This window comes from Strix aluco, chromosome 2 (genome assembly GCF_031877795.1).
Source record: "Strix aluco isolate bStrAlu1 chromosome 2, bStrAlu1.hap1, whole genome shotgun sequence".
NCBI classification, from domain to species: domain Eukaryota; kingdom Metazoa; phylum Chordata; class Aves; order Strigiformes; family Strigidae; genus Strix; species Strix aluco.
In genome coordinates, this window is record NC_133932.1 from 103,832,352 (window position 1) to 103,858,490 (window position 26,139).

General features: G+C 42.7%; 1 protein-coding gene across 7 annotated transcripts in view; it reads right to left on the bottom strand.

The window, feature by feature from the left end:
* ELF1 (E74 like ETS transcription factor 1) overlaps positions 1–26,139 on the bottom strand; it is a 96,915-nt gene that overhangs the window by 37,535 nt on the left and 33,241 nt on the right. For 4 of the 7 annotated variants that reach the window (XM_074815576.1, XM_074815581.1, XM_074815577.1 and 1 more), the window contains exon 2: positions 3,773–4,079. The exons of 1 other annotated variant lie outside the window; for it this stretch is intronic. In XM_074815576.1, the coding sequence (XP_074671677.1) occupies positions 3,773–3,844 (72 nt within the window). In that variant the 5' untranslated portion in view covers positions 3,845–4,079. Of the gene's footprint in view, positions 1–3,772; positions 4,080–4,462; positions 5,066–22,103; positions 22,127–26,139 lie in introns of those variants that run through there. 2 more of the 7 variants (XM_074815582.1, XM_074815579.1) reach the window with 2 other exon arrangements.

The following is a 26,139-nucleotide window of genomic DNA, read 5'->3' on the forward strand; positions in this document are numbered from 1 at the left end:
ATCCATTTTCCACACAGCCTGTATTTGTGCTTGGGATTGCCCTAATCCATGTGCAGGACCTTGCACTTGGCCTTGTTGAACTTCGTGAGGTTTGCACAGGCCCAGCTCTCCAGTCTGTCAAGGTCTCTCTGGATGGCACATCCCTTCCCTCCAACGTGTCAACCGTACCACACAGCTTGGTGTTGTCTCTGAGAATTTTCTCATCAGCTGTCACCAGCTGACAGAATATCAAAACACCATCCTGATTTTGGAAATGGAAGGTAAGGAAGTGGATATCTTCTGCTCTGGACATACTGTCTTCTCATACTACAAGTCCTCTAAGGAAGAAAACTTGTCCCAGGAATATGGTGACTAGCTTCTAACTGGTGTGGAATAAATTTTGTTCAAGTGATTGGTGGGAAGAAAGGCATGCAATAGACAGGAGCAGGGAAAAGGTACACAGGGAAAAAAAAAAATAAAGAGAAGGAAACCTCAGTGAAAAAACCCTGGTTTTTTAACAGAACAACAGAATTCAGACTTGCAGTACAGTTGGTCATTTATTTTTTAAAAAAAACATAAATTAAACTAGTCAAAATGACCTTGGTGACTAGAAAATGGGCTTTCGTTTTCCCTTGCTGAAGGTTCCTGTGCCAACAGTAGAGGCAGCCTCTTGACTTTAAAGGCATTCCCACGGCCAGCATCTGAGAAATTACCAAGTTTCACAGAGGGATGCTGGAAGCAGATAAATGCCGCTTGTTTTTCTGGGGATACAACCTCATTACAGATCTCACAATTATTTAAGTCTTCATAAAACTGCAAGTGGATAAGGGGGGGAACTTTCTGCTGGAGCTGGAAATAGACGACAAATGGAGTCCTTGGCCTTGACCAGGTGACTTCATGTTTCAGAAAGCCCATGGCAACACCAGAGAACATGGAAGAGCAACCCAAGGCATGACAAGATGGTGCAGAAGTCACGGCCCAACCTAAGGGCTTCAACCCTTCTTCCTCAGAAGATGGGAAGAGAGAAACATCCCTCAGAGATGCAGAAGGTGTCTTCCGGCGCAGGTTACTACACACGTCAGAGCCACTTGAGAGAGCGCCTGTTGGCACAGAGCAGCCATGCTGGGTACGATGCTAGCAATTTAGTGGTTGCGATGATTCAGCACGTCCCTGTCACCGTTTAAAACTTCCTAGTATGATCCAGCCTCTGTGACAGCTTTTATTGAGCTTTTTAAATCAAGAATTTCCTGATCAAATAACACATTAACAGTAAGTTAACGAAAGGCTAAATGAAAAGACATTGAGAGGAGAAGCTGAAGACATGAAGAAAAGCAGTTTTAGGCAGCAGCACTGTCTCAGCCAAAGACTGTAGGAGCTCCTGCCCAGTTTTATGCGTGCACTCTCTCTCTCAAAAAAAAAGAAGAAGGAAAAAATGGCAAACCATCTATTTAACCAGGACCTCTGACACGCCAGCAGCCAGTCAGGTTATCAGTAGCATTAGGGTAAGCCACTTGTTCCCTTCTCAAAATTACGAGCATATTTTCACCCCATTTCTTCCTCACCATACATGCATGATGCAATAAACGAACCCTCCAAGAAACAAAAAAAATTTCCTATTTTCTAAACTGAAAAGGATAGAGCTGATAAGAGAGAGCTTTTCCCATTCACGTGGGTCCACATGACCAAGTCCCTCCCACTGGCATCTGCCACTGGCTGGATGCTTAAATTCGCAAATGGACTGTTCATAATTTACAGTTGTTTAACTCAAGAGTTTAAAAAAAAATTAAGAAAATAGCCATGAATTATGACTTCCCTGAAATACTGAGTATAGACCCCGAACCTCTCCCCACAGCTGTTCCATGTCCTGAGAGCTCTTGGCACAACAGGGCTCCAGGCAAAGCTTTGACAAGAAGAAAAACACCAAAGTTCTTGCAATGCCAACTTTTGGGGGCATTGCAAAAATAATTATCCAAAGATCAGTTAAATGACACCTGTGTATAAATATGTCATTTTATATACTGATGAAGCTCAAAAAATGCTTTTGACCAACAGAGAGCACTTCCAGAGCTAAAATTTTTGCAAAGTACACAATTTGTGTTATCCATCCCCAAACACAATTGATCTGTCTAGAATTTTAAAACTTCAGGATTAGCAACAGCAATAGCTCCTATGTTGTAAGAATCCTTGTCTGAGCTAAATCTTGCTCCAGCTTCCCAGATCTTTCCCTATGCAGGACTCCTTTTCTACAGCAGAGTATTTAAGATCTACCTTTCTACAGCCAGCTAGCTGCCTACCTACATCTTTGATATCTGAACTAAGTCAGCCCAGTGATTTAAGAGTAGCTTGCATCTGACTGTTTGCAGCGATGGACTTTCTGCTATGCACTCTCTCTCTTTGGCCTTTCGTATCTTTGATGTCATCACTTTTAGAGTATGCTACAGGACACCTTCTTTCCTCAGACTTCCTTAGACTTCATCTGGAGTAGGATTTATTGGGGTTTGAGATAAATGCCAAGGTTGAGTTTGTTCTGGAGATGGAGAAAGCTCTGTTTACGGAGGTTTTAGTGCCCTGTTGGGTGCTCTTTAGCATTTTTCAAGTTTTTCAGGTGAGCAGCTGAAGAAATTGCCAAGATGCAGAATGCATAGCTAAACTGAACAAAACTACGTTTGCTTGCACTATCCCTTCCAGAAACCACACTGAAATAGCCCTCCCCATCTCAATTCTCCCCTCTCCGGCTTGTAAAGTAAAGCTAGCAACGAACAACAAACAGAGGTAATAAATAAGGCTTGTTTTCAGCTACGTTTGTGCAATTCCCGTATCTAAATCCCCAGGCTGCCACAGCTCTAGAAAAATACAGGGAAGGAAGTTACATTACTAGTTCCACCCAAAACTGAGTTAGCATTTTAGACAGACAACCCTCAGTTCATTGAAATGATCCCATGACTTCGACAGCAGAAACAGGCCACTGACCCAGCCAGATACTAGGCCACGCAGAAAACCCAGATACAAGACTATAAAGCCAAAAGTATTTTTGAAAGAGAGAAGGATAAATGCTTTTCCCATTCACAGAAAGAGGAACAGTTTGTTGTGGCACTTCTCAGACTTTTAACAATTGTCCCTCCACATTCCCCAGACACCTAATTTCTTGTTAATAAATGCAAACCCCTACTATTAACCACCACCTATAGAGGAGCTGCCTGATTTTTACAAAAGGAATTCTTCACTGAAGCCTCAGGACTCACAGGATGTGGTTTAGATAATCAACACCTAACTGAGAGCCTCCTCAAAAATAGACATATTTTTCCTGCAGTGTGAAAGAAACTTAAATTACTTCAAAGCTTATTTCTGAATAGCCTGCATACAGTAACACAATTTAGAAATCAACCTGTAAAAAGCAGCGAGCAGGTACCTACTGCTCCTTCTAGTCATCTGTAGTGTGACCATTACTTTTATTCAGAATTTTATCCTAGCACACTGCCAAACACCCAAATTTGGGGAATTCTGTATCACAAGTGGATGGATTCTACTGGCACAAGTCAGCAACACAGGACAAAAATTTTTGAAGGATGATGTCTCTGCAATACTGAAGAAGTTATAACATTTCAACCATTTTCTGTTCTGCCCATGCAAGCTACAGGAAGCAACAGGAAGCTTTTGAAACAGCACAAAGATCTGCTGCAACAATACTGACCTCAATGTTTGCTTTTTTGTGTTTTACACATTTTTTCCTCATGTTTTCATAATATTCCTAGCATGAACTTGTATGAATATGGTTTCTTACACCATCCCATACCTGCTGCTCATCCTCCATGACGTTGCTGGCAAATTCAAACACAAGCTCATTCTGCTGTACAACTGCTGCCATAATAACGCATTCCCAGGTCTCAGCTCCACATATGAAGAAAAATGTTCTCAAATGTGAAAGAATGGAGAGTGTCACCGAGGTCCAGCTAGGCACAAAGGCAGGATCACAAAATGATTCAAGTATCGATGTTCGTATTTCTTAGATCATCAGTGTTCCCAGGTTCTCTCCTCAAAGAGAAATAAACCAAGGGAGATCCTTTCCTGAGTTGTTCTTCCCACCTCGATAGCCTTTATCACTGTGAAGGGAAAAAATAAAAAAGTTATCATTAAGAAATGATTGCTTTAGCTATGTGAATTAGTAGCAGTCACAGTAAGGCTTGCTCTGAACTAGAACTGCTCTAACTCCAAGGAAGTCAGATACCTTTTGTACCTTCAGAGGCATTACTTCTACAGATTAATACATGCAGATTTTCATTCCCTTAAAAATAAAACTGTTTCAGGAAGTAAGACAGTCAGTTTCAACATGTTTCATATTAAAAGCATGAGACTAAGAAAAAGTCACAAAAGTTAACAAAAAGAAATCCATCTTTTCGTTAGATTGATAGATGCAGTTTTCACATTCACTAGTAACTCTCATCTTTAAGGTATAGTCAAGTAAAAATACAAACCCCAGACTGACCTACTCAGCTGCAGGATACCTCAAGTATATCACCTTTCTTCTTCACACACAATTCAGATTTAGAAAAGTTGCTATTTTGCAAGTAAAATGCTCTAGATCTTGATTCCCACAGTGTCAGACAGATGAAAACAGTAAATAAATTCTTTGTACAATCCTGAGAGTCCCTGAGTTCCTTCATGAAGCAGATCTTCAGCTTGTTAAAAATGCACTGTAAACGTATCCTTATCTCTACCACAGGCCCGCAAGCAGCCGGAAGGAAACAGCACTGACCACGTCATGGCAAATTAGAACAGGCAAAAAAACTGCACAGTACAATAGCAAAGAAAAGAAAAAATCCCAAACTACGGAATGTAAACAGCTTCACTGGAGGGATGCATGCCTACAGCTCCCATGTTTTCATTTACTCAGCAGTGGCAAAGGTAAACATACTTAATATGAGCTTAGGAAGAGGTGTGTGGTATTACTTCTGGGGAAAAAAGTGAGCGCAAAACATTATCTTTTTATACAACCGAGATGACCAATACATTAATTAAAAAATATACCATTTCAAAAGGATAACAGAAACAGGTGTCTAAAATTAGGAACCTAAGGCAGTATGTTGGTGCCTAGGAATTTAAATCCATATGTTCTTAAGGAAGCAAAATGTGTGGTGCCTAGCATTTTGATCAAAATTCTTTAAACTGCCTTTGATTAAGGGCTGCTGTGACAGAAATATAAGGGGCAGAGGTCTAACACGTACCTGTCCAGACTGAGACCCCCCAGGAAAGCCCCTGGGCGTCTTCAATATCACGGGCGAGGATTAAAGTCTGTCTGCCTTTGTACAGGAGGATTAACTTTGCCTTGTTTTTACAGTAGGCTGAAACTCAAAAAAATGAAGGGCATCTTCCTCTCCCTAGTGCCAAGCAATTTAATTAGGGAGGTTCATGTCACAGGCTTATACTCCCTCACTCTAGGAAATGTGACAGCTGTTTTCAGATATAGATTGTGGTATTCCCAAATTCCTAAGAAGTGATGGCAGAGCATTCAAGCATTTAAGTTACTAGATCCTACCCTTCTAAGAAATCAGGAAACCCAAGATTATGCAAACAAGAGAACCTCCCCAACTTCTAAAGCATGCTTTAATTAGCTGTTAAAGGGCTCATTAACAGTAGCCACAACCCTAACTAGAGAATATGTGCATTAATGAGAGCTATGTGCATGAACAGAGAAGGATGTGCTTTGGGAACTGTGACTAGTCAACCTCAGCCCTTGTCATTCTGCAGGATGATTTGAATAGTCAACAAGGCTTTCTCCGTATTTCAGCAAGGCTATGGCACTGAAAGCATGACATGCAACCATATAATCCTGGGTAACTTTCCTAAATGTAATTATTTGGCCTTGCCTTTTAGAAGGCAAGAATGCCATTAAGAAGTTATACACACGCAACAGCACAGTGGGACTAAGACCAACTTGTCCCATCCCAGATTCCTACCATCCTGTACGCCAGCCTGAAAATAAAGTACATAGCCATATAACATATAGTTTAATATTTCCTACAGACAGCGATTGAAGTGGGTCAATCTATGTCAATAGGGACATACCAGCTCTTTCAGAAGAGAGGTCAGATATGGAAATTTATTTAAATACAACTTCTATTTTGGTTACTGCCTAGAAATAAATTTTAACTCTCCAGTAAGAAGAAATAATATTTTAAGTCACTCCCTCTAATCAGTGAAGAGTAACTTTACTCCAAAGAATCACCAGGCAAATATGAGAACCTCCTCAGCTTCCAAATGGAGACTTATTTTAAACTGGGGTTGAGCTAATTGTCCAGGAAGAACCAGAGCCAGAATAAGCTAGAGCTTATAATGATCTCCGTTACACTAATTGAAGCCACATGTATGAACAATGAGTACAAGTTCTTACGGTCCAGTAACTTCCTAAGGTCAGTAACAATTAACAGTGTCAATGTAAAATCAGGATAACTGAAGTGTTGGAGACGCAGGCTACCTAGTAAGCTCATGAACTATACAGAAAACTGGAGGTACAGGCACTGTAAATCCCTGCATGCATTGGGAGCTGGCATATTCTTCCATTAGTGCCAGGTCATTAATTATACTACAATACCAAGATGCACACTAAATGTGTGTACTGGGTCTGGCTGAGCCGGAATTGGTTTTCCCCTGTAGCAGCCCTCATGGTGCTGTGTTTTATGCTGGGAGCTGGCAGGGTGTTGATAGCACACTGGTGTTGTGGCTACTGCTGAGTAGTGCTTACACAGCACCAAGGCTCTTTCTGACATTTCCCCCCCCAGTGGGATGGGGTGGGCAAGATCTTGGGAGGGGACACAACCAGGACAGCTGAACTGACCAAAGGGATATTCCATACCATATGACGTCTGCTCAGTATAAAGCTGGGAGAAAGGAGGAAGGGGGTGGGGTCACCCTTGGTCCTCCGAGGCAACCACTACATGTATCAGAGCCCTGCTTCCTGAGAAGGCCCGACATCGCCTGTTAATGGGAAGTAGAGAATAAATCTGTTTTCTTTTTTTTTTTTCTTCTGCGTGCGGACCTTTGCTTCACTTTGCTTATATTAAAACTGCTTTTGTTTTACCCACAAGGGTGTTGTTTTTTTTTTTCCTGTCTTATTTTCTTTCCCCTCTTTGCCCTGTTGAGAAAAAAAGGGGAAGGGGGGGGGAAGTGATAGAGTGACTTGGTGGGTACCTGGCATTTAGCCAAGGTCAAACCACCACACTGTGTAAGATCCAAAAACTGTGGCACCAAACCTACTAAAAGACATAAAGAAATCTTTTACTTTCTACTTTTTTTTTTTAAAAAAACAACAAAACCCTCAATGAAAAACTAATTATCATGATTTAATTTCATTTAAGAGACTGCAGCAGCGTAACACATTTGATGCCAAAGGGATCCACACAAACACTACTCAGAATAGCCACACTTTAAGGTAACATGAAGTTCCTAACCATCTGACACAGTTGCAGGAAGACATTCAAAAGCTGTTTTATGAATTTTGCACCACAGTGATGCAGTGATGTAAGACTATATGGCAGACTGTTCCTTCCCCCCTATACCCCTTCCCCAAAACCACCAAGGATTCTATATATAAAAAATGATACATTCTTCTTACAAGAAAAGAAACATCTAACCACAACATTACGACCAAAATCAAAGACAAGTGGGTGAACAGGCTTTAGTGAGCTTTTATATCTAACCTTATAAAGGTTAGGCACTCAAACTATTTACAGCAAATTTTTCATTACTTCTTTAGTGGTACACAGTAATAGCAAATGATCTATTGGGCAGTAACAGCATGGCAAAATAATGCAAGAGTACTTTCGTTTAACCCGTATCACTTTCTCTGCATATAGAAAACAAGAGCAGCTTTTTACAGAAGCCAGCACAATTCTAAACCAGTTATATCTTCCTCCACATCTATTTTTATAAACTGTGCTTTCATTATTTCAAGTATCACAGGATCCTGCTGTCTATAGGCTAACACAAACATGACTATTGTTTTTGCTATATAATGCCACTTATCTCCCTGCCTGATTCTACGTACATCTGTGAGTAGAAAATAAGTTATTTGCAAACAGCATAAATGCATAAATTGTATTCACAGGCACAATAAGCTTGACTACATACAAATAGTCCTAGGATAAAGGGAACCCAGTGCATATTACCATAAAATTGACATCAAATTTTCAGAACTACAGAACAAGTAAGGTTTTGCTTTCATTTTTACTAATTGTTGTAGAAACATACTATAAAAAGCAATATTAAGACACAGCAACATAAATAAACATCTTCATTTTGCTTGATCCTTGAAACTGAATGTAAAAATAAATTATTTCAATCCTTCTGGAAATTCCCCTCTACCAATTTCAACATCCAGAAACAAACTCCTCACTCTGTCAAAAAGCACATACAACCAAATTAACCCCTAGTACACTGCTACTCTGGTATCCCAGAACATACATTGTAGGACTCCTTCCAGTTAAGACATCACAGCTTTTTTCCCCACCACTCTTCACCATATATACCCTGCACTTAATCCTAGTCCTGTTTAGACAGTTCAACAAAGCTCATAAAAAATACCTCCAGAATCAACATTTTTGGTCCCAACAGTGAAGCTGCAATACTGCAACTAGGCTCCAACTTGGAAGTATCAAATCCATAATTCACAATTTCTCCTTCAACTCCTGACAATATGAGCTGGTATAGCCCATACTGCCTTATCATTCAAGCGTGGCGTGCTGGGTTTGTGTGTGCAGCAGGGGTTTTTGGTAGCAGGGGACACCGCTACAGCGGTGGACCCTGTGAGAAGCTTCTCGAAGCTCCCCCAGATCCAAGTCGGATCCACCTGTGGCCAAGTCCCAGCTAATTAGCGATGATGGCTTCATGTCTGTGATAATATTTAAGCAGGGGAACCTGAGAGCTGGGGGGACTTGTGAGGAGGAGTTACAAGAAGGCCACTTACACAAACACGGAGGTCAGTGGAAGGGAGGAGGAAGAAAAGGGGAAGGTGTGCCTAAGCAGAGAACACCGTCTATCCTGTGGTGAGACGGCAGGGCCACTCCCCCCGCCACCCATGGAGGTCACCGGTGGAGCAGTTGCCCATCTGCAGCCACGGAGGACCCCACGCTGGAGCAGGCAGCTGTGCTAGACCAGGACTCTGAGGGAAGAAGCCCCCACTGTTGTAGTTCAGCACTGGGAAGACTGCAACATGTGGGGGCTACCCACGCCGGCGCAGCTTGGGAAGAGCTGCAGCCCACGGGGACGACTCACAGTGGAGAGAGTTTGTGGAGGACCGTCTCCTGTGAGAGGGATGCCACACGGAGCAGGGGGAAGAATGAAGAAGAGTGCTCCCCACTACCTTGGAGGAAGAAGCAGCAGGACTGACTGCACCCTGCATCCCCTGCCTCTGTGACACTGGGAAAGGAGGTAGAGACATCAGTTGGGCCCGGGTAGGGGGAGGTGTTCTAAGATATGGTAACGCTTCTCATTGTCCCATTCTGTCTGTTAAGTGTTGGTTTTGTTAGTATTTGAATTAAAGTGATGTTCTTGTTTTTCTTTCCCTAAGGAGTCTCTTTTTTTTTTTCCTGTGACCGTTTAAATGGGCAAGAGACCCTTCCCTGTCTTCATCTGGATTCCTGAGCATTCTTGTTTAATTTTTCTTCTTCCCAGCACTGGGTGGGAAGGAGTGAGCGAACGGCTGCGTGGTGCTCAGTTGCCCTCTGGGCCTAAACCACGACACATGATAATGCAGAACACTGAAATAACACAGCTGCACCACACTGGAGCAGGTGTAGCAGGCATCCAAGTGCCAGGTAGAAAACCAAAAATTTGCTGAAGAAGCTCAACTATAAACTTGGAAGGCTCAAGTCTTGGTACTGAGCACACCCCAGCTGAGCTGAAAGATGCCTGCAGCAAGCTACTGGATCCAGTCCCATTTAGGATTACTAAAGATGACTGTAATCATCCTGCACTGCCTTTTTTCTAAAATTAGTAAGATCATCTGTACATTTAAAATTAAGGACCAGTTTAGCTGCTTTAAGATTCAAATGCAGATCTGAATCCCAAGTTACTGCTGAAACAGCTCAACTCATTTAGCATGGGGACAAATGACTTGTGATTGAAATTTCCCGTTGATTTTCTGTGCTGGGTTTCTGTGACAGGGTTTTTGGTAGCAGGGGACTGGGCTACAGCGGTGGCCCTGTGAGAAGCTTCTCAAAGTTCCCCCAGCTCCAAGTCGGACCCGCCTCTGGCCAAGTCTGAGCCAATTAGTGATGGTGGCCACACCTCTGTGATAACATACTTAAGAAGGGGAACCTGGAAGAAAGAGTGGGAGTTGTGAAGAGGAGTTATAAGTAGGACACCTATGCAAACACAGAGGTCAGTGGAAGAAAGGAGGAGGAAGCAGGGGAAGATGTGCTGGAGCAGAGACTCCCCTGCAGCCCGTGGTGAGAGGGCAGGCTGTGCCCCTGCCCACCATGGAGGTCCACGGAGGAGCAGATGCCCACCTGCAGCCTGTGGAGGACCCCACACTGGAGCAGGCAGCTGTGCCCAAAGAAGGCCGGGACTCTGTGGGAAGAAGTCCACTCTGTGGGAAGAGTGTTGTAGTTTGCTGCTGGGAGAACTGCAACACGCAGGAGGGACCCACGTTGGAGCATCTTGGGAAGAGCTGCAGCCTGTGGGAAGGACTTATGTCGGAGAAAGTTCATGGAGGACTGTCTCCTGTGAGAGGGACCCCATGCTGGAGCAGAAGAGTGTGAGGAGTCTTGCCCCTGAGGAGGAAGGAGTGGCAGACTGACTGTAACCCCATTCCCTTGCCCCTCTGTGCCACTTGAGGGGAGGAAGTTGAGTAATCAGGAGCAAAACTGAGCCCAGAAGAAGGGAGGGGTGGAGGGAAGATGTTTTTAAGATGTGGTAATGCTTCTCACTGTCCTACTCTGTCTGTTAAGTGGTGGTGGTGTTAGTGTTTGAATTGAATTGATGTTCTTTTTCTTCCCCTAACGAGTCTGTCTTTTGCCTGTGACCATAATGATCATCCCTCACTGTCCTTATCTCAATTCCCAAGCCTGTTTTATTTTCTCCTTCACATTCCTGAGGGAGAAGGGGTGAGTGAATGGCTGGGTGGTGCTCAGTTGCACTCTGGGCTCAAACCAGGACATTTTCTAAGATACTCTGTGATTGAAATTTCCCACTGATTTTCTAAGACAGTCTTCAGCATTAGCTCTAGCCTAGAAGTGTCAAAGTTGTGACTTAATGGAAATGCAAAGCTGAACCCCCTTCTCAACGCCATCTTGGATGCGGGAGGAGGAGGGGAGTGAGAGGAAAGGGAAGAATAAAGACATCACCTTTTGGACTGAAGGACTGAAATCCATCCCGGGTGAGATCAGACAATCACATGGACGGTAACTGCACCATTTCACTTAAGTTGCTAACTCCTTTCTACCAGTGGAGGTTAAGGATAGATCAAGGCAGAGCCAGTCCACCCTCTGAAGAGTTGCATCTTTTAAAAATACTCTATAAGTAATACATCGTAGAATCTGGTTTTCTTAAAAAGGGGGGAAAAGCTGAATGATACCACAGTCCTCGTAATGCAAAAATATCAAACCCATGATGATCTTTATGTATGGTCCCCACTAAGCATAATAAATGCTAACAATATAGTCTACTGTGGCATTATTCATGGATTGATTACTCCTATTCAGTAATATTAAGAAAGCGCACAGAACGGGCTTTGAAACATGTCCTTAGACCTGGGGCATCTGCAGACAGCAAAACGACAAGCAAGAACAACAAGTTCATGTATTGTTACTTGGCACAAGAAGTATCTGAAGACTCAGTATTTCAACTGCTCACACAAATTGAAGGAGATAGGAAAACAACATGGTAAGAGGGTATCACTGAGGAAGGAAAGAAACAATGTAAGGAACAGTCTGAAATCTTCTGAAAGCATCCACGCTGCCTAGGGGAAACTGTGCAAAAAGCAGCTGATGTAATAAAAGTCAACAGAGTGACCTTTGCTGAGCTTTCGTTAAGGACAAAGAAATCATCAGTATCAATAAATCCCTGTTTTGCAGCTAGGCTGGAAACCAGCCTATGTCACCTCGGGCTCTCAGTACATATACAGCAAGGAGGACTGAGAGCAAGATGGTTTATCTGCAAAATATAAACAAGCAAAAAAGAAAAAGGCGTTGGCACACAATTCAGTCAGAAGAAGTGAAATGAACTCCCCCTTCCCTAAATCTCACATAAAAGCACCTTTACTCCAAAGAGAGCAGAAAGCACAAATGCAAACAACAAGCTCTTCTTTACCGTCACCAAAAAAAAATCGTATTTTCATCCTTTTTTTGGCAACTACCTCTTTTAGCCTGAATATTTAATATGAGGCAAGGTTCCTTTCCAGACTATTAACAGTAGTGGCTCCAGCACCATTTACAGACTCCCCCATCCCTGAAAATCTTCCTCTTCCTCTCTCCCATGTTCCCTCATACTTTTTAAGTCTCGTTTATTTAGCACATTTATATAACACAGCTGTTGTACACAAACCCAGCAGATCACTGCTGGGAAATCTGAAGAAAATTACGGTGTGGTTGAGGCTTTTTTCCCTCTGTATCCTCTCCTGCCAGCATGCTCGATGTGTAAAGGTAGCTCCAAATCAGTGTAGGTGTGTAGACACATAACACTGTAAATAATTGATCTATGCTGCAGCAACAAAAGATCAGACCACCAAAAGGCCAGTCCTAAACAGCAGGCTAAAAGATACTGAGGCGAGGAAGGCTCTCCCCAACTCTATTACTGAAGTTCTTGAGCTCTGAATAAGGTATTTGAACATCTGCTAAGATAAAGAGCAAGCCTCCCTAATCTGACCAGGCAAAAGAAAGGCCACGCTGGGTTTTAGTCACCTCTCAGCAAAGTGTTTGCTCTTGCAAAGTAGAGCCAACTCAACAGGAAGAGTTAGCAGTAACTTGCCCTAAAGCAAGGGAGCAAGGGCACTCCAGAGGAAAGCAAGGGTCCAAATCCTCTCCCCAGCTCCCCCATTCCCCTGAGAAGAAAATAATCAAATCTTGTATTTCCATAGGTTGGATGTAAGAAGAGGTTAGGGAGGTGGGACATCACAATGCCAGCCCTCCCTTTCTCCCCAAAATCGTGTCAGAGGTTGGACCCCTCCTCCCCCCCTCCCTCCCTGCCTGCGTCACACACACCTCACACCCCCCATCAAAACTGCTTAGCTGATTGAAACACCATTTTGCAGCTGCCCAAATTGCACTTTTTGGCACATTATACACATAAAAGAGAAGGTGAGGGTAAATTTTCAGAAGTGGTTATGTGACCTAGCAGCTTTGGCTATCTGTAGGGCTTTGGAACTTTACAGACTGAATTTGGGTTACTAAGGCCTCAGCTCACAGATAAGCAGCATTACTTCAACTACAGTTAGGTAAAAGCCACACAAACGTTGCTTCACTGCATAGCACGTACTCTACGTGCCTGCACGGATGCATGCATACACATATCAGTTGCAGTTACGTAAACACACTTTATCCCCATTTTTGTGCGTGTATGTGTGCACACACACACATAAATATACACCAAAATAAATATATGAAATGTGTGTGCTTCCACTGACTTGATTTTTTTACTTTTGGTGTACCTGTTTCGGCTACCGAAAAAGCAAAAACACCACAACATCCCACATCCCTATACAACAGGGGGATATGCAGAAGTGCTTTTTCTCTGCTTCCAGTTCAGTCACCTCCACCCACTGCTGCTCATCACCACCTCAGTACCGATGGGAGAATATTTTGCTTGATCTTTCCCTTACCCACTGAAGACCAAACAAACAAGATTAACTGGACCCCCCCCCCCCTAAACAGGAGTGTCCTCAAGGCAATGCATAGGGGGCTCGCACAGTCTGTCAAGCCTGTGAGAACTCAGCAGTCGCTCTGCCAGCCTGGGGAACAGAGCAGCACTAACATCTTGGTCTTACAAAGATAACATCTGTGAGTAGTTACTGTCAAAAACGGGAGAAGCATGTGTGCAAGTCAGGCCTTCACCACCTGAAAAACACTGGCCACAAGCACACCATCACACCAAGCTTGGAAGCGACTGACAGCATGACTGCCAGTCTTTCTAAGAACTTCTCTGTGATGGGCTATCTAAAGGTCTCTTATCCTAATAACCATCAAGTTTTCCAAAAGCGTGGCTTTGTTTAGCAATATAATATGGATTCAAGGACCAGCTTAAAACAGTAACGTTCATAGCAAAGACCTGTTTCTCTTCTTGCTACTGCATAATGCTACTGCATGCACGTGCATGCTAATCTCCAGTAAATGCAGAGGCTGGGGAGTGTGTTTGCTGGTCTGAAACTCTTGGGAAGCACTAGCTTGGTCTGTCCTTTGATTGTGCCTTTGTAGTTAATTCATCACTATTGATAAAGAGAAGGAAAAAAATCAGGTGCTCGTATTTCTCAGTCGATAAAATGAGAACAAGGAGACATTCAATTAAGAAGCAACCAGCTTTGAAAGGACGAAAGGGAAACAATTAAAAAATGCATCAGCCTAGATGTACTTGCTCAAACTCCTTGCTGCAGACATGACAGAAGTCAAAAGCTTAGGAAAATTATAAAATGTTTTAAAAACAGCTCCATGTAATTAGACCAAATCAGCCTCATTACATAAAGATTTCTTTTTAAACAAAGACCTGTCATAACACAAGACAAACCTCCAGTAATGCAGATCACAACCACACATCTCTACAGGCAGGATTTTGCTCCATCAGAAAAATAGTATTATATTAAACACTCCAAAAACAGAACAGATGGACTACAGATTTGATATGACACTACAAGTGTCTGCATAGTCTAGCTCATCAAGTGGTAAGTGATTCTAATTATGGTGAGAAAGGAAAACAAAAGATCCCTCATTACTTCCTCCCCTGCAACACAAAGTATATGCTATTTTATCCAGTAGTAAATTTGCAGAGCGGGACTGGTTTTATGTGTTGTCATAAGACAACCAAATTACCAGCATTAATAAGTAACATTAGTATCAAAGATATCTTCCTATTTCTTTGTATCGCACAAAATCTCGAAAAGCTAGCTAAAAAAGACACTGAGAAAACTGTAAATCAGTAAAATCCCAAATCTGGTTCAGAAATTTCTGTAAACCAAATGAATTATTCCAGTGACAGAGAATAAATGTTTTAAAAGGCACCCTCAAGCGGTTTCTGGTATTTAATAGCACCTTTTAAGAAGCATTAAGACCACGATCCTATAAGCAAGTATAACAAGAGAGCTGCAGATAAATCAAATCTCACTGATTTCAAAGGGAAAGGGTGTCAGTATGGAGACAGATGAAGGGCTGAACTCCAAGACAGCTAAAACAGGATATGAGGAAACTTATAAAGAAGGTGGAGGGGGGAAGAACTGCTTGACCCGAGATGTTTTGCTCTTTTGATTAACACATACACACAAGAGAATGAAGTGGTGGCAGTGGGAGGAAGAAAGATCAAGGGAAACTAAATATAATTGTTTTGGCTAGGTGCCAAACTTCACAAATTACCAGTTGCCAGTCTGTACCAAATATTGATATAAAACTGTCAACTGTTCCCTAAAAATTACTTTGCCCACAAATTTTTAACACAGTCACTATTTTTTAATCACCTGCAGGTAAAAGTTAAATTTACCAAAGAAAAACCTGCTGGCCAAAGACTTAGTTTCGAACTGGAATATAAATGCACACAAAATATATACATTAAAGGGGGAAACTGAAAAAAAAAGGCCAACGGGGATCAGGTTCAAGTCAAAAGTTTCTTATTCCAGGCAACCTTTTCCAGCCAAGCGTCGGTAATTCTAGATCAGGTAGTTAAACTCCCACAGGACTTTTTTAGTGTTCTGCAGAAGATGCTACAGGACCCAGCACAGTAAAAATCCCTGTTACATCTTCTGCAACAAAGATTTTTAGCATTCTGTGGCCTTCCTTTTGCAATTAATTTATTTTTAAACTTTTCCAACTGGACTGTCAAACACAAAGAAGAAAACATTAAAATAAGTTCAAAATTACTCTGTTGTAGCCCTAGAAATACTGTGATTTTAATTTCTATGTTGGAGTATTCGAGCAGTTTCAGAAATCTGAATTTAATTGATGTGCACCAACTAGAAAGAGGCACAAACTAATCCACACAGAACTTGCTGAAGCCTCCCCTTTCCCAAACACACACAGACACAAGCTTTAAGCCTCAGTTTGGTGCTTTACTCTTGTCAACGATGCGTATGTTCGAGGCTGCATTCAGCAACTCTGCCAGGTTGAGAAACACGAAGGGTCTTACCTTTGCAGTGTCTTTAAAGAATCTGTATGAATATAGAGCAGATTAGGCAACGTTTCTGTTGTTTGCCTCTCATTTGCTGTCAGCTGTCAGCAATATGAACAGTCAAAAGCCTCTGAAGCAGGCTGGTATTAGTCAGCTAGACTTGAATTTCCAGTTCTTTTACATTGCTGTCTATTTTCCTTCATTAAGTTAGCCTGTCCTACCCTGGTATCAGATTACACGGAGCCAACATTTATAGCACCTTGCAAAACAGTCGAACATATCACATACCTAAGTCTGCCTATACCTGTTGCCCTCAAAGTTTAACCCTTGCTACCAGCAGGAAAAACTTTTATTCCAGAATGCATCACATAAAAAACATCTGCAGCAGAGGAGTCGTTACTCCTTCTTACCTGACAGCTACAGGACGGCATGAGATTTCATTTTACAGAGGACACAGACAGGCTATGCCAAGAACAGCGGCTCAGAGATACCCGCAAGAACAAACTCAAGACCCAGCAGCAGAGAGACTTCCACCTCCAACGAGAACCATAGCCTGGAAGCACTTGCTGCTTGTTTTAGTAGGTTTCAGAAACCCCGAAAAGCTCATCCTGAGTTCAAGATCATCTAATTACACTAATTCCTGGCCTCCCTTCAGACCCTGATGCTAGAGTGGGAGGTGGGCAGGAGCGTTTTCAGCATGTGACTGGCGCGGGGCGAGCAGATGGCGTTTCCAGACCGTGGCTCTCCTAGTGCAGCCGGCTGCCCTCTGCCCAGTCAGGACATAGTACTGCCCTGGGCTTGGCTCTTCCACCTTCTCCCTGATGGCTTTTAGCTCACCTTCCCTTTCTGAAGGGTGTGCTGCTAATCCTGTTTCCACAGTTGAGGGTCTCCAGTCTAGTCAGCAGTGAGTTAAACTGTACAATGATGATAAAAAAAGTAGCAGCAATTTCTCTCTTTATGCAAGATGCGTGGCCGTCCCTGTGAACATCAGCTGTGATGGAGACGCTTCAGAGGCCTAAACAAGGTATTTTGTGTGTTCTTGTATGGCAGGTACCTTAGCTTTCCTATATGCACATATCATACACCTTGGAATTAAACAGAGTTTTAACAAATAAAATACGTATATTGTTAGAACTCACCCAGGATTGTTGAGGCAGCTCCCTCCTTGGGACAAATGGTCCATTTTTGCTAAAGCTGAGAATATAAGGTAATACTCACACCATTACACTCATACAAGCAAGCTAACTCAGACAGCACAGATGAAACACACAAGAAGAGTTTTATTCGCATGCTGCTTTAACCTAAATCTTTACCCAAGTAACTTTTTACCCCTTCAGACAAGAATCACAGACCAAATTAAAAAAAAGCAAACCAAAAAATAAATGCCTAAGAGGGCTTTTGTTGAGAAGCAGTACAGCCCATATCACAAAGCACTGCAACTAACACTTGCCTATAAATTGCTTTGTTAACACAGCGTTAAACAAGCGTTTTGGTCTTTGAGAGATTCTAGCTCCAGATTTGGAAGAGCGCTTATATTTAAGTTAGCACTGCGATTAACAATGACACATGGGTAAAATATAGATAGAAACATCACATTTTCAGTCTTTCTTATTCATAAAGCTTATCAGTTAAAAGACATTTTTGCAAACCGTGTCTGAAGACTTTTAATCTATTTGTCACAAAGATCCTCATTTAACTTTACCTACAAATGTAAGAAATGAAGTACTCAGTCACACATTTCCAACGGCTATACCACAGGAATTCATCAGTGAGGTTTTTCGCACCAGGCAAGAGGTGACCTGTTTTCTCCAGTCTGTAATCGGACACAGCACAGTGCCCATACAGTGCCCCAACACACACCTTCCTTATATATCGCCAAGGGTCCATTTTGTCACTTGTTCAGCCACAACCATCAAGATTACTTCTTATAAATACTTTCTGAAATAGTTTGAGGAGCGAACTAAGACAAGTAGTACTGTGAATTTTTTGTTTTTAAGGGCTTGGAGAGTCCAATACTATTACTAACACAGCCCGGGAGTTATTTATGAGGTTGTAACAGAAGAGACACATCTCCGTCAGCAAATCTCTCAGAAAAATTGTCCTACTTCATCAAAATTACAAAGCTGATGTTTGCACTAAGCTTTCATACAAATTCCAAAAAAGCCCCAAAAGCAACAAAAAAGTCCAACCCAAGAGTGAGTGACAACACCTAATATTTCACAAGCAGAAATACTCGATTCAAAAAAGTCTGTAGAACCAGGTAATAACAGAAGAGGTGCAAAGTACCAAACCATACCTACAGCCAGGCAGATTGGTAAGGAACAGTTGCAGACAGGGAAGTCACAGATGTCAGTCAGACTTCATGAACACCCTCCCAGTAACCTCCAGGACTGACAAGTCTGATTTTTTATTTTTTCAGTGTCTCTTTGCTAAAGTAACTCTCTGATTTTTTTTAGCATGAATGCATGCAACTTTATTTTTGGCTTAATCAGGCTCTTTACTGTAGCTCAGTAAAGGAGAAGCTCATGTAAGGAGAATTTATGTAGGCCACAATATACACTTGTTCTCTTAAATGGGACACTAGAATAAACTCCACACCTTCAAGACAGTTTCCCAAATCAAGGCATGGAATTTGTTACTCTTTTCTGAGGTGAACTCTTTCACCTGATTTCTAGTGTATTGTATTTTACAGATCACTGCAGCTGCAACTCACGTGTCATCTATAGGCCTAACAAAAAAAATATTTAAATTTATTGAAAATTACAGAATGAGGGAGCTAAGCTTTTAAACTCACAGGCAGAAGGGCTAAGGCTCATTTGGGGTAGAAGCCTGTAACTGTACATTTTCCCTCAGCACAACAAGTCACAGCTCTGAGCTGGTAGGTGCTTTCTGCATGGGTAATTCATACCCGAGTTCCTGGTCACAGCTCATCACAGTGAAGGCAAGAAGCAACAAAATACTCCAGATATGCTCAAGTCAACACAATTACTAAGCTCTCCTGCAGCATGCAGTAAAGGTAGCAAAGTCACCCGCCACCCAGTTTGCTCTGAACGCAAGGAATACTCTCAAAACATTAGTTTAAAACTGAACTTGAGATTGGAAACAACTTTAAGAAAGCACCAATGCACACATGCACTGACAAGGAGGGAGGGACGTGGCCTTGGTTAGAAAAGGTATTACATAGCCAGAGGGACTTCAAAAAACAAAACAAAGGGAAAAAAAACCAAAACAAAACACTGAACCCTAGGCTCTTGCTGTAACTTGCTTGGTACACAAACCACCTTGTTACTAGACAGCCAACTACTTATGGGCGTGGAGCTCACAGTACAAAGAGCTCTATGTGCAGGTTATCCCAATAATCTCATCTAATGTAGACACACTGAATATAACTCCACTGTACCCGGTAAAAGGAACAGAATTGTCTCGTCTCTAAACCTCTAAACCTGAGACAACTCCTTTATCCCTGCAGAGAGACCACAGGTTTGGGTTTTTTCACCCCCAGTCTTTGTCATCATCTTTCCTTCTTTTCCCTATAAGCATCTTCAGCATTAACTCACTTGATATACTCTAAGAATATTGTTTTGAGAGGCAAACAATTCTATGTTTCTCTTATTTCCCTCTTGGATACATTTGCCTCATTTCAGCCAGCTCTTCAAAACGTAATAATTTACATCCAGTTTGCAGGTGTTTGCCAAGTCAGACATTCACTGAACAGTTGTGCTGTTTTCAGAGAATCACAGAATGGTTGGGGTTGAAGAGACCTTTAAAGGTCATCTAGTTCAACCCCCCTCCATGGGCATGGACATCTTTCACTAGATCAGGTGGCTCAAAGCCCTGTCCAAACTGGCCTTGAACACTTCCAATGATGGAGCATCTACAGCCTCTCTGGGCAACCTATTCCAGTGTCGTAAAAAATTTCTTCCTTATGTCCAATCTAAATCTACCCTCTTTCAGTTTAAAACTGTTGCCCCTTGTCCTACTGCAACAGGCCCTGCTAAGAAGTTTGTCCCCATCTTTCTTAAAAAAGTCTTTGTGAGTTTTCCAAGACAACCATAGAATCATAGAAGAGTTTGAGTTGCAAGGGACCTTTAAAGGTGGTCTAGTCCAACTCCCCTGCAGTGAGCAGGGACATCTTCAACTACATCAGGTTGCTCAGAGCCCCATCCAACCTGACCTTGAATGTTTCCAGGGATGGGGCATCTACCACCTCTCTGGGCAACCTGTTCCAGTGTCACCACCCTCATCATAAAAAGCTTCTTCCTTATATCTAGTCTAAATCTACCCTCTTTTAGTTTAAAACCATTACCCCTTGTCCTACTGCAACAGGCCCTGCTAAGAAGTTTGTCCCCATCTTTCTTATAAGACCCTTTTAAGTACTGAAAGGCCACAATAAGGTCTCCCTGGAGCCTTCTCTTCTCCAGGTTGAACAACCCCAACTCTCTCAGCCTTTCTTCACAAGCGAGGCGTTCCATCTCTCTGATTATTTTGTGGCCCTCCTCTGGACCCCCTCCAACAAGTCCATCCTTCCCGTGCCGAGGGCCCCAGAGCTGGACACAGCACTCCAGATGGGGTCTCACGAGAGCAGAGGGGCAGAATCACCTCCCTCAACCATTCTCTTGACACCGCCCAAGATACAGTTGGCCTTCTGGGCTGCAAGCACACACTGTTGGCTCATGTCCAGTTTTTCATCCAGCAGTACCCCCAAGTCCAAGGACATGGAATATGGTGGTGCCTTTGCCTTTTAAGCCCGCATAGCAATAGTGGTCATCTCCTGAGCTGACAAGCTGCCTTTTTTAAAACAATGCCCTTCACCTACTTGTTCAGTATCACCCTTCCCCAAAAGCTGCTGCTGGGTTGAATCAATGAGGTGCTGAAGGCTGACTAATTGGAGAAAGAGCATTAACAGCATGAAGAGTACAGGCATTTCTGCTGTACTGAACATATATCCAGGATTTAACATGTGACAGACCTGAATCACTTAAATGCCTGCAGAAGAAAACCTTAGGTAAGGAACTAAACAGAGAATACCGCATCTAAAATCATGCCTTTAAAACCTCTGCAAGGCAAGAGAGACTGCTTAGTTATAGCGGAGAATATTCACTCAAGCCATAATTAAAAGTTAGGCAATACTTTTTAAGCTGCTAATTTTAATGCTCTCTAAAATGCAATGTATTCACACAGATTATTCTGAAAATGTGTGTGCTTCATGATGCTTAGCGCAATTACAATAATAAATACATTAACTTGCAGCTATATAGGATAAGACACAAACTAATATTCCCATGCCATTTGTACATTTTTCTTCTTACAGATCAGTGTAGCTTAAATTTGATGTTCTAAAGTATTTACATGGGGTGGGATTAAGAAGGGAGACTGTTTGTCTGGGGAATTTCAAACTAGTGAAATTAGCTATTAAGAGAATATAAATTATCTCCTGACTTGTTGCTAGACTAACAATTCCCACCATCGGGTTTCAAACTGTAATGAAACACGAGTTAAAGACCAACAAGATTAATATAAAAAAGGAAAAAGATTTCTTTTAAGAGTGATGAGGAAAAGGAGTGGGGTCTGCAAAGGTCCCTCCAGGGAAGGCAGCGTCTGGACAGGCCAGTACTTCTCATTTCGTAATGTCTGGGGAAATGTTCACACTAACTCACTCAACTCACTCACATATGAGCACACACCTGCTCCTGGGAGACATGGGAATTCACTGCTAATGAACTACACACAGGATTTATGAGTGTTACATGAGAAGACCTACAGAATCAGGGTATTCTGGAAAGTTTCAGAGCCCCTACCAAGCAGGTGTAGAGAAATTCAAGCCTCACCTCTTCCTCATTTCATCATTCAAGTTCCTGTGTCTTTTGCAGAACTAAATCAGGCATCAGAGGTGGCTGCTGCGCATGTCCCTGGGCCATCCAGCCGCAGCCCCTACCACAGGGCTCCGTGAGCCAGCCTGACTCCCCAGCTGCAGGGGGAAGCAAAGCAACAGGGCTGGGCGGGAACCAAATTGCCTGAGGAAAACACAAAATTGCCCAGTTACCTTGGGCTGAGTTGTGTGCCCAACTTAGTCTCATCCTGCAACAGAAAGCAGCGCAACCTTGCCTCAGAGACTTGTTCACAAACCTCAAGACTCCTTTCTACCTCTCCTCAGCTCCGCAGAACAAATAATACAGGTATTACAGCACCTAGTCTCATAAAGATTTTGATATGCAATTTACTGGCTCAGGAGATGACCACTCTTGCTATGCAGGCTTCAGAGGCAAAGGCACCACCATATCCCACGTCCTTATTCACGCAGGCAAACACGCACATGCAAACATGCGCCCACGCACACACACACGCTTGCCCTCCCTCTCAGGCACTGTCTGAATGGGGCCATTGTACAAGTCCACCCCTGCCTCCCAAAAGAGAAACCCTGACAGTGTCATAGACAGGAGAAGGGTCGAGCAGGCACACAGCTTCCACCTAGACCCATACAGCTTCTACTGTCAGGAAACAATTTTCTCCTATGACAGCTTTTCCCCCTTTCACCCACAGAAGTAGGATTTTTCCTGAAAACCAAATCCTCTAAATTCAGATTAATTCTAAGAACCTCAAACACCTTCATAAGAAAGGACTTTGGTTGCTCTAAGTCTTCCCTATAATTAATGGGAGGAAAGGTGAGCTACATCTCCTGGAGACAAAACGCTCTTCCTTGAGTCACTTATCTGACTCACCTAAATTATCAGGAGTTGATCCAGGCCTCAATTCATAGAATCACTGAATGCTTTGGGTTGGAAGGGACCTTTGAAGATCATCCAGTCCAACTCCCCCTACTACGAGCAGGGACATCTCGCACTAGATCAAGCTGCTCAAAGTCCCGTCCAACCTGACCTTGAACACTTCCAATGATGGGGCATCCACAACTCGGGGCAACCTGTACTAGTGTCCCACCACCTCTATCATAAAAAATGTCTTCCTAATGTCCAATCTAAATCTACCCTCTTTCAGTTTAAAACCATGGCCCCTTTTCCTGTTACTACAGGCATTGGTAAAACATTTTTCTCTACTTTCTTATAAGCTCCATCTATATATTGAAAAGCTGCAATAAGGTCTCCCCAGAGCCTTCTCTTCTTCAGGCTGAACAACCCCAACTCACTGAGCCTTTCTTCACAGGAGAGGTGTTCCAGCCCTCTGACCATTTTCATTTAGGTCTCTGGGAAAACAAGTATACAGTGTGGCTGAAGCAAGCACTCCAGCCTTTCTCGTAGCACAACAGCCTCATCATGCAAGAAGCTCCTCAGCAGGTACCACCTTTGTTACGAAAACTTGCAAATTATCATAGAAACCAGAGATAAAAAGTATTCTATCACTTCAACCCTACTCTTTCCTTCTCCCACCGTGACATTCAACCTGTACAGTCATGAGAAAAAAGAAAAAAAAAACCCAAAAAACAAAAAAACACCACAAAAACAAAAAAAACAGGGAAAGCTGAGGTTAAAGTCTAAGATCAACTAGCACCATAAACAAGGTAATGCAGGGAGAGGTTGCTTTACATATTTTCTAATCCATCCCTTCATTTATCCTCCAGCCTACTTTATTTTCCTTCTTTTCTGTTGTCGAACATTTCACCTACTTCTATGAAGTCCCAGTGGTTTGTTGTGATCACAGACACAATAAATATCAGAATTGTGGGTGAGTGGGAAAAACAAATCCATACTATGCCTTTTTTTCAAGATGCCACAGACTTCAAGCAGAGTTTGTGGAGATTTTACTGTGCTCCCTGCAGAGGGTTGTGCCCCATTTGTACCTTTCCTCTCTCAAACAAGATAGTGCTGATAAAAACGGTGCTCAAAAGTGAAAGGAAAAAAGGTCAGCAGAAGCATCCTGTGCTGTGAAAGGCTTCCAGTGCAGCTAAATTAGAAATGCGAGAGCTGATGCCTTTAACAGAAGACAAAATCCAGAGTTTTGCCCTTGTGGTGCCAGTTCCTGGCCCTGCAGAAACCCGGGGGGACCAGGAGCTGCTCCCTCGGGGTCAAGGCACCACTCATTCCTACGAGCAGTACCTACCTCTATGAGAGCAGCTCTTCTGGCGAGTGCAGAACCATCTCCTCCCCACCTCCCACACAGAGTGTAATGTCCCATGCTTCATAACCCAAGAGAAGTCAGGAGAAAAAAAAACAACAAACACCACCCTCCCCCCCAAACCCCTTACCCATCCAATCTCACTGCCCCTACAACCCTTCTGCTCTTTCCCACCCAGAAGATGTGCTCCCCCTCAGGCTCAGAGCCTCTATTTTAAAGAGCATGTAGTACAGAAACATTTTCATACAGCAATCCTGGGTAGTCAACAAATAAATAGTTTAAGGGAAAAAAACAATACTCTGGGAGTTATGCTGTCACATGAGGAAGAAAAGAGCATCAAATCATGCAGAAAGGCTGAAATGAATCCACACAGTTTCAGTTCTAACATAATTTTGATGTGCAGAGTACTCAGTTCTCTAAAATCTGATGCTAGGGAAGGTATTATTAGAGTTCTAGCTTCAATAAATTAACTATGTTATAGTAACATGCATATCTCCAGAAATCATGAGACCTACCTAAAAAATATTACATCTTTTAGAATAGAAGGGTTTATGTGCTTTTTCTGTGCACTTGTAACAAGATTTTGTGCCCCATCTGCTCATTCCTCATATGTATTTAAAAACTCCTACACTGGTAGCACTGGAACAAGAAACACTGGACCTGAGTTCTCACTGCATTAGGATAACTCCCATGGTTACTCTTTTACAGTTCATGCTTCAAGAGTTCAAGTACTGCTTTCTGTTGAACTAATTCAATTCTGTTCTTTACTCTCAGGTATCTAAACAAGGGTCTTGGACAGATAACAAAGTCAAAAGCATACAGGCACGAGTATGCTCTTGAGAAGACAGTTACACAATGGCTGTCCGGGGCAGACAGCGGAGTCGTCATCTCCGGGTGCATCTGCTCCCCTGCTCGTGGTTTAACTGACAGGAAGCACAGCCGAAGATACCAGGACCCAGCGACAAGGGTTTCCTGCCTGCACAGCCATGTCTACCCCCCACGCACTTGTCACCAAGCATGCCTGTCCTCCTGCACAGGCCATGGCCTCCCACGAGGGGGAGAAACTCCGTGACACCTTCTGAAAAAAAGAAAAAAAATTCAGTAAATTACGCCCACGCATAGAAAGCCACCCAGACAGATAGATAAAAAGTAATCAGGTCAAGCGTATTGAAATGTGGCCCCAGAAGGCCGCCAAAGCAGGGTATAAAATGCTGATGGCATGTTCTCATCCAGCATGGCCCAGGACAACACACAGGCCAGCTCTGGAGGTTTTCGAGTCAGGTCTTCCTCAAATGGGCTTATACACCACCAAGAAACCAAGTTACTTGACTTAACAGATGAAGAAGCAAACAAGCAGAAATCTTCAGAAATGAACCACAATCAGTGGCAGAAACCACATTGCCAAACATGGCACCAGCATGTCTACTTAATGGGACCACCCTGTGCTAGAAAAGGGGACAGGTTAGATATCTATGGGGCTTTTCTAACACTAATACCTAGAGTGACACCTGTTAGTCTACCACAAAACTGAAATGCTGAGAAGCATTTAGTACCAACAGGATAAGCACAAGAATTAATACAGCTTAAGCAAGCAAAGAGCGAACTGCTAGTCAAAGCAAAAATTCAGTGAAAAGCAGAAACTCCAGCACAGCTGTAATTTCTACAGTATCTAATGTGAAGAAATACGCTACACTCAGCCCCTCTCTAAGTAGTCTTCTGCTCAATCTTAGATTAACCCATAATGTCACCTGTCAGAAAACATCTTCTTCTCAGCCTCCCTAAAAACTATACTTCTAG